The following is a 13,157-nucleotide window of genomic DNA, read 5'->3' as shown; positions in this document are numbered from 1 at the left end:
GCGCAGGGTATACTATAGGCCATAAGCGGTTTTTAAATTAAAATAAAGTTTTTATTTTTTGCGATTTTAACAAAATTTATCGAAATTTTTAGGTAGAACAAAATCGATTGAAATAATTACTACGGAATTCCAATTGGAATGTGTCAGACTCGTATATTTTCTATTGAATTAAAAAGGTTGTTAATTAGGTTTTTTAACGAAGTTATTTTAAAAGCTATGTTTAATAAATGAAAAAAAACTTTTTTCAATTTAAGCTTTGCAACTTTATTTTTTAGATCTAATTGGAGCTAAAGCATACGCTCATAGTCCAGAACATGAAAAGATATTTAACCGGTCGAATAAGTGTTGCCACTTATCCATCACCAATCCATTGAAATTTAATTTTTTAAAGCCTAATTTATCTATTTTACTTTAGCTTAGAGAAAAGACTATGGGCTACACAATGGTCCAATTCGGTGACATAGTCAAAAAGTTCTTCCATGCAGGTTTCTGTGGTCTTTGAACGGCTGTTGACGCGGTCGTTGCATGCCTGATATTTATTGTAAAGAGCTTCAATGTTACCCTTAGATTGGCATTGTTCCTAAAATTTTAAACATTAAATACATGTGTACTCTTATAGGTATTAAAATGTTATGAAACCTTACCCTTAAAGTAGTCTGTGGATCAACCAACTCTTCTTCATCATCAGCACGGACAACAGGCATGGCAATTAAGCTGCTCAAAAAGTTTCTGAAGGCCATTTTCTACGAAAAAATAAGACATTTTAATACTAGGTTCATTTTTTTATGAATCACTCGATGAATTTTATACATAAAATTTGATTTTTACCAGTTTTATTTTTCGAAAATAGACTTTTTCACAAAATTGTGATGCAACCACGAATTCTTGACAGCAAGAAATTTGCTTGAAGTTGGCTGTAATTGAAAGATAAGTGTCAGTTCACTTGAGTGTTGTCAATTTACAGTATCTGAAAAGTCATAACAAATCCCATTAATTTTATTAGAAAATTCTTTGGATTAATGAAATGTTCATTGTTGTACAGAATAATAATGAAAATGTTTTTATTGACATTCTCAATTATAATTAAGATATATATATGTATATATATAGGTTTTAATATGATAAGATCAGCTATTAAAATATATATTTACACTAATCCCCGTAAGTATTTGAAATATTTTTATCTAATTTTCATTTGCTTTGGAAATTTTTAGTTTTATTTCTATTATTTAAAAAACATACCAATTACCTTTAGAAAATAAACATCAGTAGTATTTTTTAATTTAAAATTTATATAAAAATTATATATCAAGCATTTTTAATAATATTAATACTCATAGTAGTTCGAAAATACTTTAATGCGGAAATTATTCCTTTCATGTTTATACATACATTCAAACTATTTCATCAAGTCTCCATTTTTTGTCTATATTCATGATACAACCATATTATTGTTTTATTATGGTCTATATTATTAAATATTTATTTATTTATTTATTCAATAAAAAAAGGCAATTTGGCCAAAATAATTTTACATATTAAAAGAGTACATTTTTATTTCTGATTAAATTTTTGTGGCGATTTTATCATATTGCTAATAAAATGCAACTATGTATTAGATACAAATTTAAAGCAACCATGGATTTCGAATTCGGGTTGCCATTGTTGTCATCATTCACGTTGACATAGCATTTGCAATTGTCTATCTCGCTCTCGCCACTTGTGTTTAATACAAGATTAATGGCAGCGCAGCTTTTATACGTTTTGCCTAACATTTTTTCTTGCAGCGGCGGTGAACATTGATTTCATTTTTGTTAAACATTTTTCGCTAAAAATCTAGTAAAACTTTGAAAAAATTACGCAAAACTTTTAAAAAAGTATTCAAAGAGCGCCGCTGATCATTCGTACTATGAAATTTGTCGGCAGAAAGCAAAGCAGTTTGAGAAAAATAGAAATTTTCTTATTGTCTTCGTTGATTGAAAACGAGCAAAGCAATCTCAGTCTGCAGAGCTGTTGACATCTTTCGCTGCCACCTTATCAGTAGCGGAATACGCGCTACTCTGACGGTCTTGTCTTGGCCGTATTAGAAATTTTCAGCTTTTTTTGAGGAACACGACAAGTCCCAATTTAGATAAAATGTGGATCCACTTCGTTTAATGTATCTTCTTTCGACAAATTTTTGATAAAGCAATTGTAATAGTAATACAAAGAAAAATAGAGAGGAAGGTAAGTTGTTTCTGTTTTGAATATAAACAATACAAATATATTTTTTCGTTTAGTTTTGTCCAAAAAATAATATCGTTTTGGTCTAAAGGATCAATTGTTGGTTGGTGTCGTGTCAGGAGAAGCTATTGATGTATGTATGATCTAATGGATAACAATTATAACCGCATGCCACCTACACATCCGAACAGCAATGGTGCTGTAAGTTCGGGTGAGCACCTGGGCGGCAGTGCCACCCAGCAAAAAGCACCGCGAAACTTTAAGTTGCTTTCGGATCCAGCAATTACGAAGGGTGCCAATAAATTGTATCGTTTCGATGGTGTAGTTCCAAACGATTCTACTTATCCAACGGTTATGCCTCGAGATCCCCGCAATCCTGTGGTGCGCTTACGGGCAAGACCAGTAGAACCAATGGTGTTGTCTGTTCCTAGGTATAAAATTGAGAAATGGAATATTATTGCATTTAAATTAAAAATTTTATTTTAAACAGACTAAAAATCGACCACAACTATGTTGGTAGTCCGCCGGCCATAGAAATAACAGTGACAAATTTAAATGATAACATCGATAAGCAATTTTTGGCGCGAATGCTTGATAAATGTGGATTATATGATGAGATTATCATTCACCATCATCCGACCACAAATAAGCATCTGGGAATAGCAAGAATTGTATTTGAAAATGTAAAGGCTGCCCGACAATGTGTTGAAAAATACCATCAGAAATCGGTGATGGGAAAGGTAAGGCATGTTGTGAAAGAAAATAATTAAGATGTATTGACTTAAGTATTTACAGATTTTAAGCGTTTTCCACGATCCATTTGGTACTATATGCAAACAAACAGTAGAAAATTTAACATCAACGAAACCAAAGCTTTCGACTGCCACAAGCACCGCTACAGGAGTTATAGCTGGTGCACCACCTTTACCAAACTCTGAGCTAGATACACATGCCGCAGCAATAACAACAACGTCCACTGTTGCTCATTCGGAATATCAACATGAATATTTATCGCATGTGTCACAGGATGGTTTTGATGCAACAGTAGCAACTTATCAGCATTCTTACCGGTCGGAACGTGAATATGAAAGATTTAGTCATAGCCGAACAGACAGATACGTCGAAGACGATAGGCCTTCGTATCGTGATAAGCGCAAAGATCGTGCTCAAAGCCGTGAAAGATACGGATCTTTGTCTGTTGGTCAACGTCATGACAAAGATCGGTCGAAACACCATCACCATTATCATAAACGTGACCGTTCTAGAGAACGTAGTGACGAACGCGGCAGCATAAGTGTCAGACGCGATCGAGATCGTGATAGAATGCGTGATTATGAAAGATCGCGTGATCGGGATCGCGATAGACGTGATCGAGAACGTGATTATCGCGAAAGAGATCGAGAAAGGTCAAATGATCGTGATCGAGATCGTGATCGCGATCGTTCCACTAAGGCACGTGGAAGTGAAAAGTACAATTCAACGTCACGTTATTCTCGGGATTATGTAGACACATCTTCGAGTGGTACAGCTCCAAAACCTTATCCTTCTCCTAGCAGTGCGGTGTATTATCCTCTTCAACCTGGTACGCAGCCCCCTGTACATGTGGTGGGCTCTTCCATTCCAGGTTCTTATCCGTATCACGCCTATGGATATCCAAGTGATAACAATCCTACTCCTCACATTTGGCCGGGAGGAAATAGATCATGGCCCGCCCTTCAACCACCACTGCAACCACAAAGTCAGCCACCTCTGCCACCTCCTCCTCCTGACGGAACACCCGACTGGGATGAACCAGAACCACCTCCCCCCGGTGGATATTCTAGTCAGGATGAAATGGCATCCAGCAATATGAAAAAAGATCGTAAAGAAACATCCACAAGCATTAAATCATCGAAGGAAAATAATTCAATTGCAACAGCAGATAACACAGAGTTAACAACTGAAACAGATTTGGGTAATGTTGATTTAGACACACGCATTGCACTCATGTTCAAGGGCAAATCGTTTGGCAACGCTCCACCTTTTCTACAGATGGATAGTAGTGAATCAGATGCAGAAAAAGGTGCACAGGGTGAAGAAGAAGAGGGTGAAGTAAATTCAGATTCCAATGAACGGTCGAAACGTTTAAATAAAAAGAATAAACGTCAAATATCATCGTCAATGTCGAATAGAATAAACACTGTTGAGCACGGGGCAAGTGATATTTCATCCAGTGACGATGAGATATTGCTTAAAAAGGACTCTTACAGTCCAATATACCCTGGGCATTTAAAACAAAAGGACGACGATCGTATGTCGCTTTCTAGTTTATCTTCCAATGAAGGCGTGAAAAAACAGGGAACTGATACAGATAAATCTAAACAAAAACCTTCAATACAGTCATCTGGACCTTCGATGATATCATCGTCTGAAATAAGTGCAAGTGTTGCTGCCTATGTATATCCTCCACATCCATCCTCTAACACTTATTATTATCCTGGTGGAGGATATCCCTCGTATCCAGCAGCAGATAGTGCTTCAGCACAGTACCTACATCCTGCCTACATACAATCGTCTTATTTGCCGGGTATTAGTGGTAGCTTGCCCACATTTGGTGCGAACACTGCTCCCTCCTATAACGACCCTTATGGTGATGCATACAAATTTTATCGCAGCGATGGATATTCCACATACATGGGTCACATTTCAAATGTTTACGATGAAGATCCATACAAAAGACACATCGAAGAGGTGGTGAAGAGGGTAAGTGACGAACTTAAACAGATATTGAAGCGTGATTTCAACAAAAAAATGATTGAAAATACGGCATTTAAAAATTTTGAAGCGTGGTGGGATGAACAAATACAAAAAAGCCGTCGAAACAAGAGCGAAAATGAAAAGGCTGCATCTGAAAAATCCACAGGTATAGTTCCGGTCGCGCTAAATAGTACAACTGCGCCAACGACTAATCGCATAGATAAACCGCCTGATATTAACCAGTTGATTAACAGCCATCGAGATTTATCAGATTTTAATTCGGCATACCCGGCCTTGGGATTACGTGCCTCGATTCCTAAATTGCCGTCCTTTCGTCGAATACGTAAACAGCCCAGTCCTAAATCACAGAAGGCTGACGTTGAAAAACATCTTAGCGATCAAGAGGAAATGGTGCACGGCTCAGATTCCGAAAAGGATGATTCAAATTTAAGCTCAATCGCATTAGCAAACACTGCTAGCAGCGCGAAGGACGCGAAAGAGCCCACGAATCAACCCTTCAAAGCAAAAACTTCATCCAGCACTCCAGCAGCGAGGTTAAAGCGGAAAGGAAGCTCCTCGAGCTTTTTTTCATCTTCGTCGTCCAGTGGTGGAGACAATGATGATGATGATGACGATATGGACGGTGATGCGGACGGAAGCTCAGGGGATGAAGATGAAAGTGCTAGCGATGACGAATTAAGCTCAATATCAGATGATGACATAAAGAGCAAAGGTCGCAAAGAAAAAAATCACCAAAAATCACGGCAGACAATTACACGAGATCTATACTCGGACACCGATGATGATGATGGACCCAAAACATCAGTTAATCTTATAGTACCAACAAAGGCTACCACAAGAAATAGTACTGTAATGGAGAAAAAGAGCATATACTCCGATTCAGACGAGGAAACAAAAATAATGGGAAAAGAATCGAAATCATCAGAAAAACTCAGTCATAAGAAGGAAGCTTCAAAAGCAGAACTTTTGCCAACGAATGCTTCCGATCTGGAAGACATTAGCAAAGATAGTTCGCTCAGTTTGGGTGAAGATTCACAAGACTATAAAATGGATGAAACAAAAACACGCAATGAAAAAGAGCCTAAATTAAAATCCGTCAATTTTAGTGAATCTCAATCAAAAGTGGAGAATACTGAGAAGAAACATGAGCAAAAAGAACTCGAAAGCAAGCCCGATCAAAGACAAAGGAAAAGCGTATTCGAATATGACAGAATATATAGTGATTCCGAAGAAGAGCGGGAGTATCAAGAGCGGAGAAGGCGTAACACTGAATATATGGCTCAAATTGAGCGTGAATTTCTCGAAGAGCAAGAACGTAAATTGCGGGAAGAGCAAGATGCAAGTGGTACAAAAAAGACACCAATGTCAATAACGGAAGATAACACTTTAACGACATCAGCTGTAGGAACTCATCGACCATCATTGTCTGTTTCTTGTAAATCGATTAGCATTGAAATGCCTGCAACGCCCGATATTACGAAACCTCCCCCTACTCCAGGTGCTCGATTAATGGGTGAACTGGACTTGGTCTGTAGCTCAAATACTCCGGATAAACAGCGGGACAAAACTATTACCGGAAAAGCTAAAAAAGAAAAGACTGTAACAAATTCCAAGACTGAATCGGGTAGACCTAGGAAAGATTCAAGATCAAAAGTTCAAAATGCTCATGAAGTTCAAAAGCAATCGACATCAACAGAGAAAAAAGGACCCTTAAGCGAGTCGTCGTATTCCAGTGTATCAGCACATATCACAGCGGATACACCAAATACCACGTCAGTCAATTCGAATGGTTTTGTCGCTAATGAACTCAAAATTCAGACAACAGTAGCCTTTAGTAGCATCGAAAATAAAAATGATTCCATCCACCAATCTAGAACAAATCAGTCCCAATCCACCAACGAACTCTTGACACTCAAACCGACACCATTAGATTCATCCCAAACTGAGGAGGAAAATGATGACATCAAGATGTCGCCCACGTCTTCAGATGGAGGATCAAGTCAAGCTAGTCAAGCCAGTCAAGTAGCATTGGAGCATTGTTACTCTTTACCTCCAGAGGCCGATACATCCAAACCAAAGAACTCAACATTGTCACCCATACTACAACATGGAGAAACTGCGCGGAAAAAGCAACAATATTTGGTTCATGATCACGGAGGGTACGCTACTCCACCTACGCCTCGTGCATCAATTTCGGAAGACATCGTTCCACCTCATATTTCCCAACAGTCCAATACTGTAACTTCGGCTAAGCCCGGACCTGGAAGGCCTCGTAAAGATTCCGCTCGAACGAAAAAGAAAGAAGACTCTTCGTCACATCGAACGGCTGGTAAACGGACACACTCTTTGGAAATATCCTCTGCAGCAGCATACAACAATTACGCAAAGGCAATGGCAAACTTTGAGCCGAGAGAAATGTTTAAACCGCGTGAGGCCACCGATGAAATGATGGTTCTATACGAATTTCTTACACGTGGAATTGATGCTGAAGATATTCAGTATGTACGGAAATGCTATGAAATGCATTTGCAGGAGGACACATACGGGTATGTAATTTTTATTTATTTATTCAAATGTTATACATGTAGCCATTTGGCCAATAAATATTAAATTACAAATATTATTATTCTACACTGGTGGCCAAAACTAAAGCAACTGATAATACATTTATGTGTAATGGTGTATAAAATTTTGTACGTTGAAGAAAATTTATAGCGGTTTTTTGTTTTCGGTAATATAATTTGTTAACTATAAATGAAAAAAATTCCAGATTTGATACATACATATGTACATATGATTGAATGACATAAAAGGAATTCTTTTTCTATCAACTTCTTAATATATATGTATGTATGTACATTTAAAATTAATTTATAAAGAAGAAATTCGTAGCACACATTAATATTATGTTCAGACTTATTAGAATAGTAATCTAATTAGAAAGTATTATGTTATTCGATGTGTCCGAACTTAATTTAAAATAAAAATTCTTCGATGAAATAACCAATAAATACCCGTCGTAATCCTTAGCATTGAAGAGCTACTATAAGACATGAAGGAGTATCATTCATACTTTGGTATTGAACCTAATTAGTAATTACAAAATAACAGAAAAAATTTCGATATTTCTATAAAAGTCTGACTTTAAACTTTATTTCGATGAGAATATGCTGATCAGTCAGAAATTTCAACACGAAATCGTTGGGTTGAAATGAGTCAAAAGTAGCGAAATTTTAATATTAAGGTTTTGTCATAATATTTGGTATCGACTAAAACTAGATAAAATTTTATATCACTCTAAAAATTGCAAACATCTAACTTATCAACTGTTTGCGTAGTGAGCTGTCAAAATGAGCAAAAATTTTTATGTAAATTGGTAACAATTTAAATTTGATAGTGCTTATTTACTGAATATTACGTTAATAAAGATGAAATAAAACCTTAAACTTCAGGTATTTATGTATATAAAAATAATTTTGCATTTTCAGGTAAATGTGTATGCACAAATATTTTAAGTCATTTTTTTAAAAAAGGTCCAAAATTTACTTATTTTCGATATTTATTAGACTAGAAGCTCTATACTAGTTACTACTGGACTTAGAACCTGAAAATTTCGAAAAGTATTGGTTTTCAGCTTTAGAATATAAAAACTTTTTAACGACTTAACAAAACCAGCTTATATTTTGCTGCGTTCTGCGGCAGAACTTCTGCCATAGTCATTCGTAATATATGTGGTGTTAAAATCATATTTCAAATTAGTTATATATACTTATCTATAACTTATGTTTTTAAGAAGATATGTATATGATTTATCGTAAAAACTCGATTTATAAATCAATAGCTTTTTATATCAAAGTTAAATCGAAATTGGTAAAAATTACGACAATTTTGACACCTAAATAATATGCCCCTCCAACCCACTTATAATCATTTAGCGGACCAAAAATACTCTACAATTTTAAAATTATTTTTCCCGTAATCAGCTAATAATTCTTGAATTTTGATGCTCATTTCAAACAAATTGGAGTTATTTTATTTTTCACAAATTATACTGAGGTCAGGATTTTCAATCGCTGGTAGGGAAAAAATTAAAAAAATGAATACGCATCCATTGAGAAGTATTCCTACATGAAATTCTTAAAAAGGACGTTCATTGGGACACAAATGTATATGTATATTAGGGTATTACTTTTTGCAATTTTTGCGAATATCAAAAATACCATAGCAAGGTTTTGTAGGGCGTGAACAGATAGATGTTAAGGAATATAAATATTAATATTTCTGACAACATTTTTGCATTTTTATTACATCATCTTAAAGAGAATATTGTTATTTAAAACCCTTTAATGTAATTTCTAATAAATCGCGATAATAGTTCATATTATAGATGATATTATCATTAATGATGGTAATTAATTGGTTGCAACTTCCAGGATGACAAATAAATTATTTGTATATTTACTATGTTTTTTTTTATTTTTGTTAGATTTTGGCTTAATAATACTCATTGGGTAGATCATTGCGTGACCGACCGTGCATTTGTGCCGCCACCTAATAAAAAACGTAAAAAGGACGACGAACTAAAGCGCCATGTTACAGGTTGTGCTCGCACGGAAGGTTATTATAAACTGGATGTACGAGAAAAAGCCAAACATAAATATCACCATGCTAAAGCCAATGTCGAGAACTCACAAAGTGTGGATCGTGCAGATGATCAGCAAACGAATCAACACAACAAACTGGTATCAAAAATGCAAGGCATTTCACGCGAAGCCCGCTCAAATCAGCGTCGTCTCTTAACAGCCTTTGGTTCTATTGGAGAGTCGGAATTGCTTAAATTTAACCAGCTTAAATTCCGCAAGAAACAGTTGAAATTTGCCAAATCAGCTATACACGACTGGGGTCTGTTTGCAATGGAACCAATTGCTGCAGACGAAATGGTCATTGAATATGTGGGTCAGATGATACGTCCGATTGTGGCTGATTTGAGGGAAACCAAGTACGAAGCGATCGGCATAGGAAGTTCATACTTGTTCCGTATCGACATGGAAACCATAATAGATGCCACAAAATGTGGAAATTTGGCACGTTTCATAAATCACAGTTGCAATGTATGTATTCGGTTCATTTTAATCGTAACTACATATTTATGTTCTTTCCCTTTATTCCTTTAGCCAAACTGTTATGCAAAAGTTATTACTATAGAATCGGAAAAGAAGATTGTTATCTACTCTAAACAACCCATTGGTGTGAATGAGGAAATCACTTACGATTACAAATTTCCTTTGGAAGACGAGAAAATACCATGTTTATGTGGTGCGCAAGGATGTAGAGGGACTCTCAATTAGATTGTATGCTGTCTATTCTGCAATGTGGGTTTATTATAAATATACATACATACATATTATTTTTTGGTACTTGCTCATCATGGTTTTATATACAAACATACGTAATATTTTTTAATTTCAAATCAAGTACACACACTTTACCTCAGTTATATATTTTATAAGCATAACCATGTTGTCTATTTAATGTCGCTTGTTGGGCTTTAAGCAAGTAATATGTATTTTGGCAATTTAAATTGAGTCATTACATTTACAAAATAAATCGTGAAATTATTCCTTTTATAAGTTGACATATAGTATAGCGATGATGTTAAACATGTACGTCGTTTGGGTAGAAAGAACTAACCAAGAAAAAATTGGAATTATAAATAAGCTTAAATACGTAAATATTTAATTATTTTATATATTTACTTTCCTTTTTGAGCCACTGTCATCTGCATTTGGGCTATAATGAAGGAAACATTAATACCAAGTTCATTTTCATTGTAAATATTTTAGCAGAGCTTTTTCTTTTATTTAAAATGTTTCAATTTATATACATATAGTAGATACATATATTAAATATTAATTCAATTTTAAGTAAATTTCAAACACTTTTTTAAATATAATATGAAACTTTTAATTGCTTAATTAAATTTTTATTAAATTATAAAACACTAGGGCTTTTTATGAAACTATGGTTGCATTAAAAATAAAATAATACACTTTGAAATTAATAAAAAAACAAAATACATACACTTACATACATACGATGTAGTCGTTAATTTAAAAAATTAAGTATAATTATAATAAAAATATATACACTTGTATGTAAATAGTTTTAAAAACAAAAAAATCATCATTTTATTAATAATGTAAGAAAATATTTCATAAGTTAATAATATAAAAACATATTCCCCAGCGTCACTTCCTTCTATAAAACACTCAAGTGTTGTATGTTGTTCGATAATGTTAAAATAATAATAAAAAAACAAAATAAATCATGTCAAGAAATTCAATGAAATTTTGTTTTCATTCTATCCTTGTTAAAATGTCAAACGACTTTCTTAATGGTAAAGATGGCCGACAAATAAATATTATTTCGATATGGTCCACTATGAATTCCCAAATATTGCAAAATTTGACCTTTGAACTCCTCATTTTATGGGTTAAGAATGTCCGATTTTAATAAAACTTCGGATATATATTTTATATTATTAGAATTAATACGTATTCTCTAAAATATTACAAAAAATGCGATTTTCCCAAAATCCGCCGAGTTCAAATCGCAGGTACAGCTAAACTGTAAGAAATATTGATATAATTTTTTTTTACCGTTAATAGCCTTATCTATTGACCATAAATCCCCATGAGATGTCCAAAAAATTTTGAAATTTGTTTAACAAAGATTCAAAAAACTGAAATTGGAGATTTGAAACGGTCGTTGAAAAAATCAAACTTTTTTGACCATAGCAGAGAATAAGTTAGCGTTGTCTTATAAGGGCAAAAACTAATATTCGAGTAATTATAGATATATTTTAAGTAACAAAATGGTTTTTTAGAATATATCCCAAAAAAAGTACATTTTTTTGTCACATTTCGAATTTATGTGCTGTGAGACACGTTAATGGCCTGGGGAATTTGCAATAACTTTTAAAGTTTTCAAGCAATTTTTGTGTTTTATAACTTTCTGAAATGCTTACTCTGTGCACATTACGATTCCTTTACAATAAAGTTCAAAATTTATTACTAAATGGCCAATTTTAGCAAAAACTGAAAAAAATCGATATTTTCCCCTTGTAAATGCACTTGGAAACTTCAGAGCCGTTGCGGCACCTGTTAACGTTATCCAATCAGCCTAATTTTTTATATGAATTAGTTTTACAACCCATAGAACAATTCTAGAGGGTGGGGCGGCCTGTCAGACAATTTTTTTTCCTTCATACAAGCTTGAATCACTATAATGTACATATTCCTGCCAAATTTCACCCCGATATCGTTATTTATAAATTCGTTTAAGTGATGTTGGAACGATAACACAGTGAGACAAAATAAATTAAAATTGAAATACCAGGGAAATTATACTATTTTTCTTGAAGCCAGATCCAAGTAGAACAAGAATCTATTTTTAAAATATACCAAACACCTCCAAAATCTTGAGATACGTGTAATAACCGGTTTTTCGTATCTTTAAGCACTTATAAGTCAGTAACTTAGTTCAATCTCAACCTATTTTAAGTTTCTCAACAGATTTGGAAAGCAGAAGCAGAGGCCTTTAAATTGACATGCATATATGATGTTTAGATAACCTGGAGAATTATGTGTGCATTTCAACGGAAACATGTTTTTGATTTTAATTTTGCAAAGTTGTTGTTCAAGAAGAAGGGAAATTTTCATGATTTCTTTAGTACGTGTTCTATTTAATGCGTTTTAAATACACGCCTAAATTCTAATAAATTTTTTTCATTAGTGAAGGCATGAAAAATTGCATTCAATTCTCTCATGTAACTCTACTTTTCGGATTTAAAGGAAATGTGCATTTCATACAATAAATATTAAAATTAACATTAATTTTATTATAATTACCCATATGATGTAAACCTTACCTCTGGGAGAGTATTCAGTTAAAGCTCCAATACGGTCTTAGATTTAATTCTATAACCTGATATCGCCCTAATTGCCTTCTGGCTGTCGGTGAATATATTAAGGCCCGTGGGAGCCATATTTATTCTAATCCAATTTACACATTGTGTTATTTCTCGGACTGGAAGCTTGTGTTATGATTAGGTAAACGGTGGTATATTTCTGTTTCTGGGTCTTCAATATAGAACCCCAGGTACACTTTATCCCCCA

At 34.2% G+C, this 13,157-nt stretch overlaps 2 protein-coding genes across 3 annotated transcripts; one reads left to right on the top strand and one right to left on the bottom strand.

Moving 5' to 3' along the window:
• Window positions 1-239: 239 nt before the first annotated feature.
• LOC119612060 (cytochrome b-c1 complex subunit 6, mitochondrial) lies at window positions 240-1,071 on the bottom strand. Of its 2 annotated transcripts, none has more exons than XM_037967781.1 (3): window positions 829-1,071; window positions 645-743; window positions 240-580 (listed from the first exon to the last, which is right to left on the bottom strand). In XM_037967781.1, the coding sequence occupies exons 2-3, from the start codon at window positions 738-740 to the stop codon at window positions 407-409; spliced, it is 270 nt and encodes an 89-aa protein (XP_037823709.1). In that variant the 5' UTR covers window positions 741-743; window positions 829-1,071; the 3' UTR covers window positions 240-406. The 2 variants fall into 2 exon arrangements, with proteins under 2 accessions (XP_037823709.1, XP_037823710.1); XM_037967782.1 differs by having other exon boundaries at window positions 811-955.
• A 664-nt stretch (window positions 1,072-1,735) lies between these two features.
• Window positions 1,736-11,317, top strand: LOC119612053 (histone-lysine N-methyltransferase SETD1). Its single transcript, XM_037967763.1, has 6 exons — window positions 1,736-2,226; window positions 2,280-2,654; window positions 2,714-2,963; window positions 3,019-7,526; window positions 9,467-10,091; window positions 10,155-11,317. The coding sequence occupies exons 2-6, from the start codon at window positions 2,359-2,361 to the stop codon at window positions 10,326-10,328; spliced, it is 5,853 nt and encodes a 1,950-aa protein (XP_037823691.1). The 5' UTR covers window positions 1,736-2,226; window positions 2,280-2,358; the 3' UTR covers window positions 10,329-11,317.
• Window positions 11,318-13,157: the final 1,840 nt, after the last annotated feature.

This window comes from Lucilia sericata, unplaced genomic scaffold, assembly GCF_015586225.1.
Source record: "Lucilia sericata isolate MDLA Ls3-8-SP2 unplaced genomic scaffold, ASM1558622v1 Contig001595F_arrow, whole genome shotgun sequence".
NCBI classification, from domain to species: domain Eukaryota; kingdom Metazoa; phylum Arthropoda; class Insecta; order Diptera; family Calliphoridae; genus Lucilia; species Lucilia sericata.
Note: the sequence above shows the minus strand (reverse complement) of the source record. Positions and strands in the feature narration are given on the sequence as shown.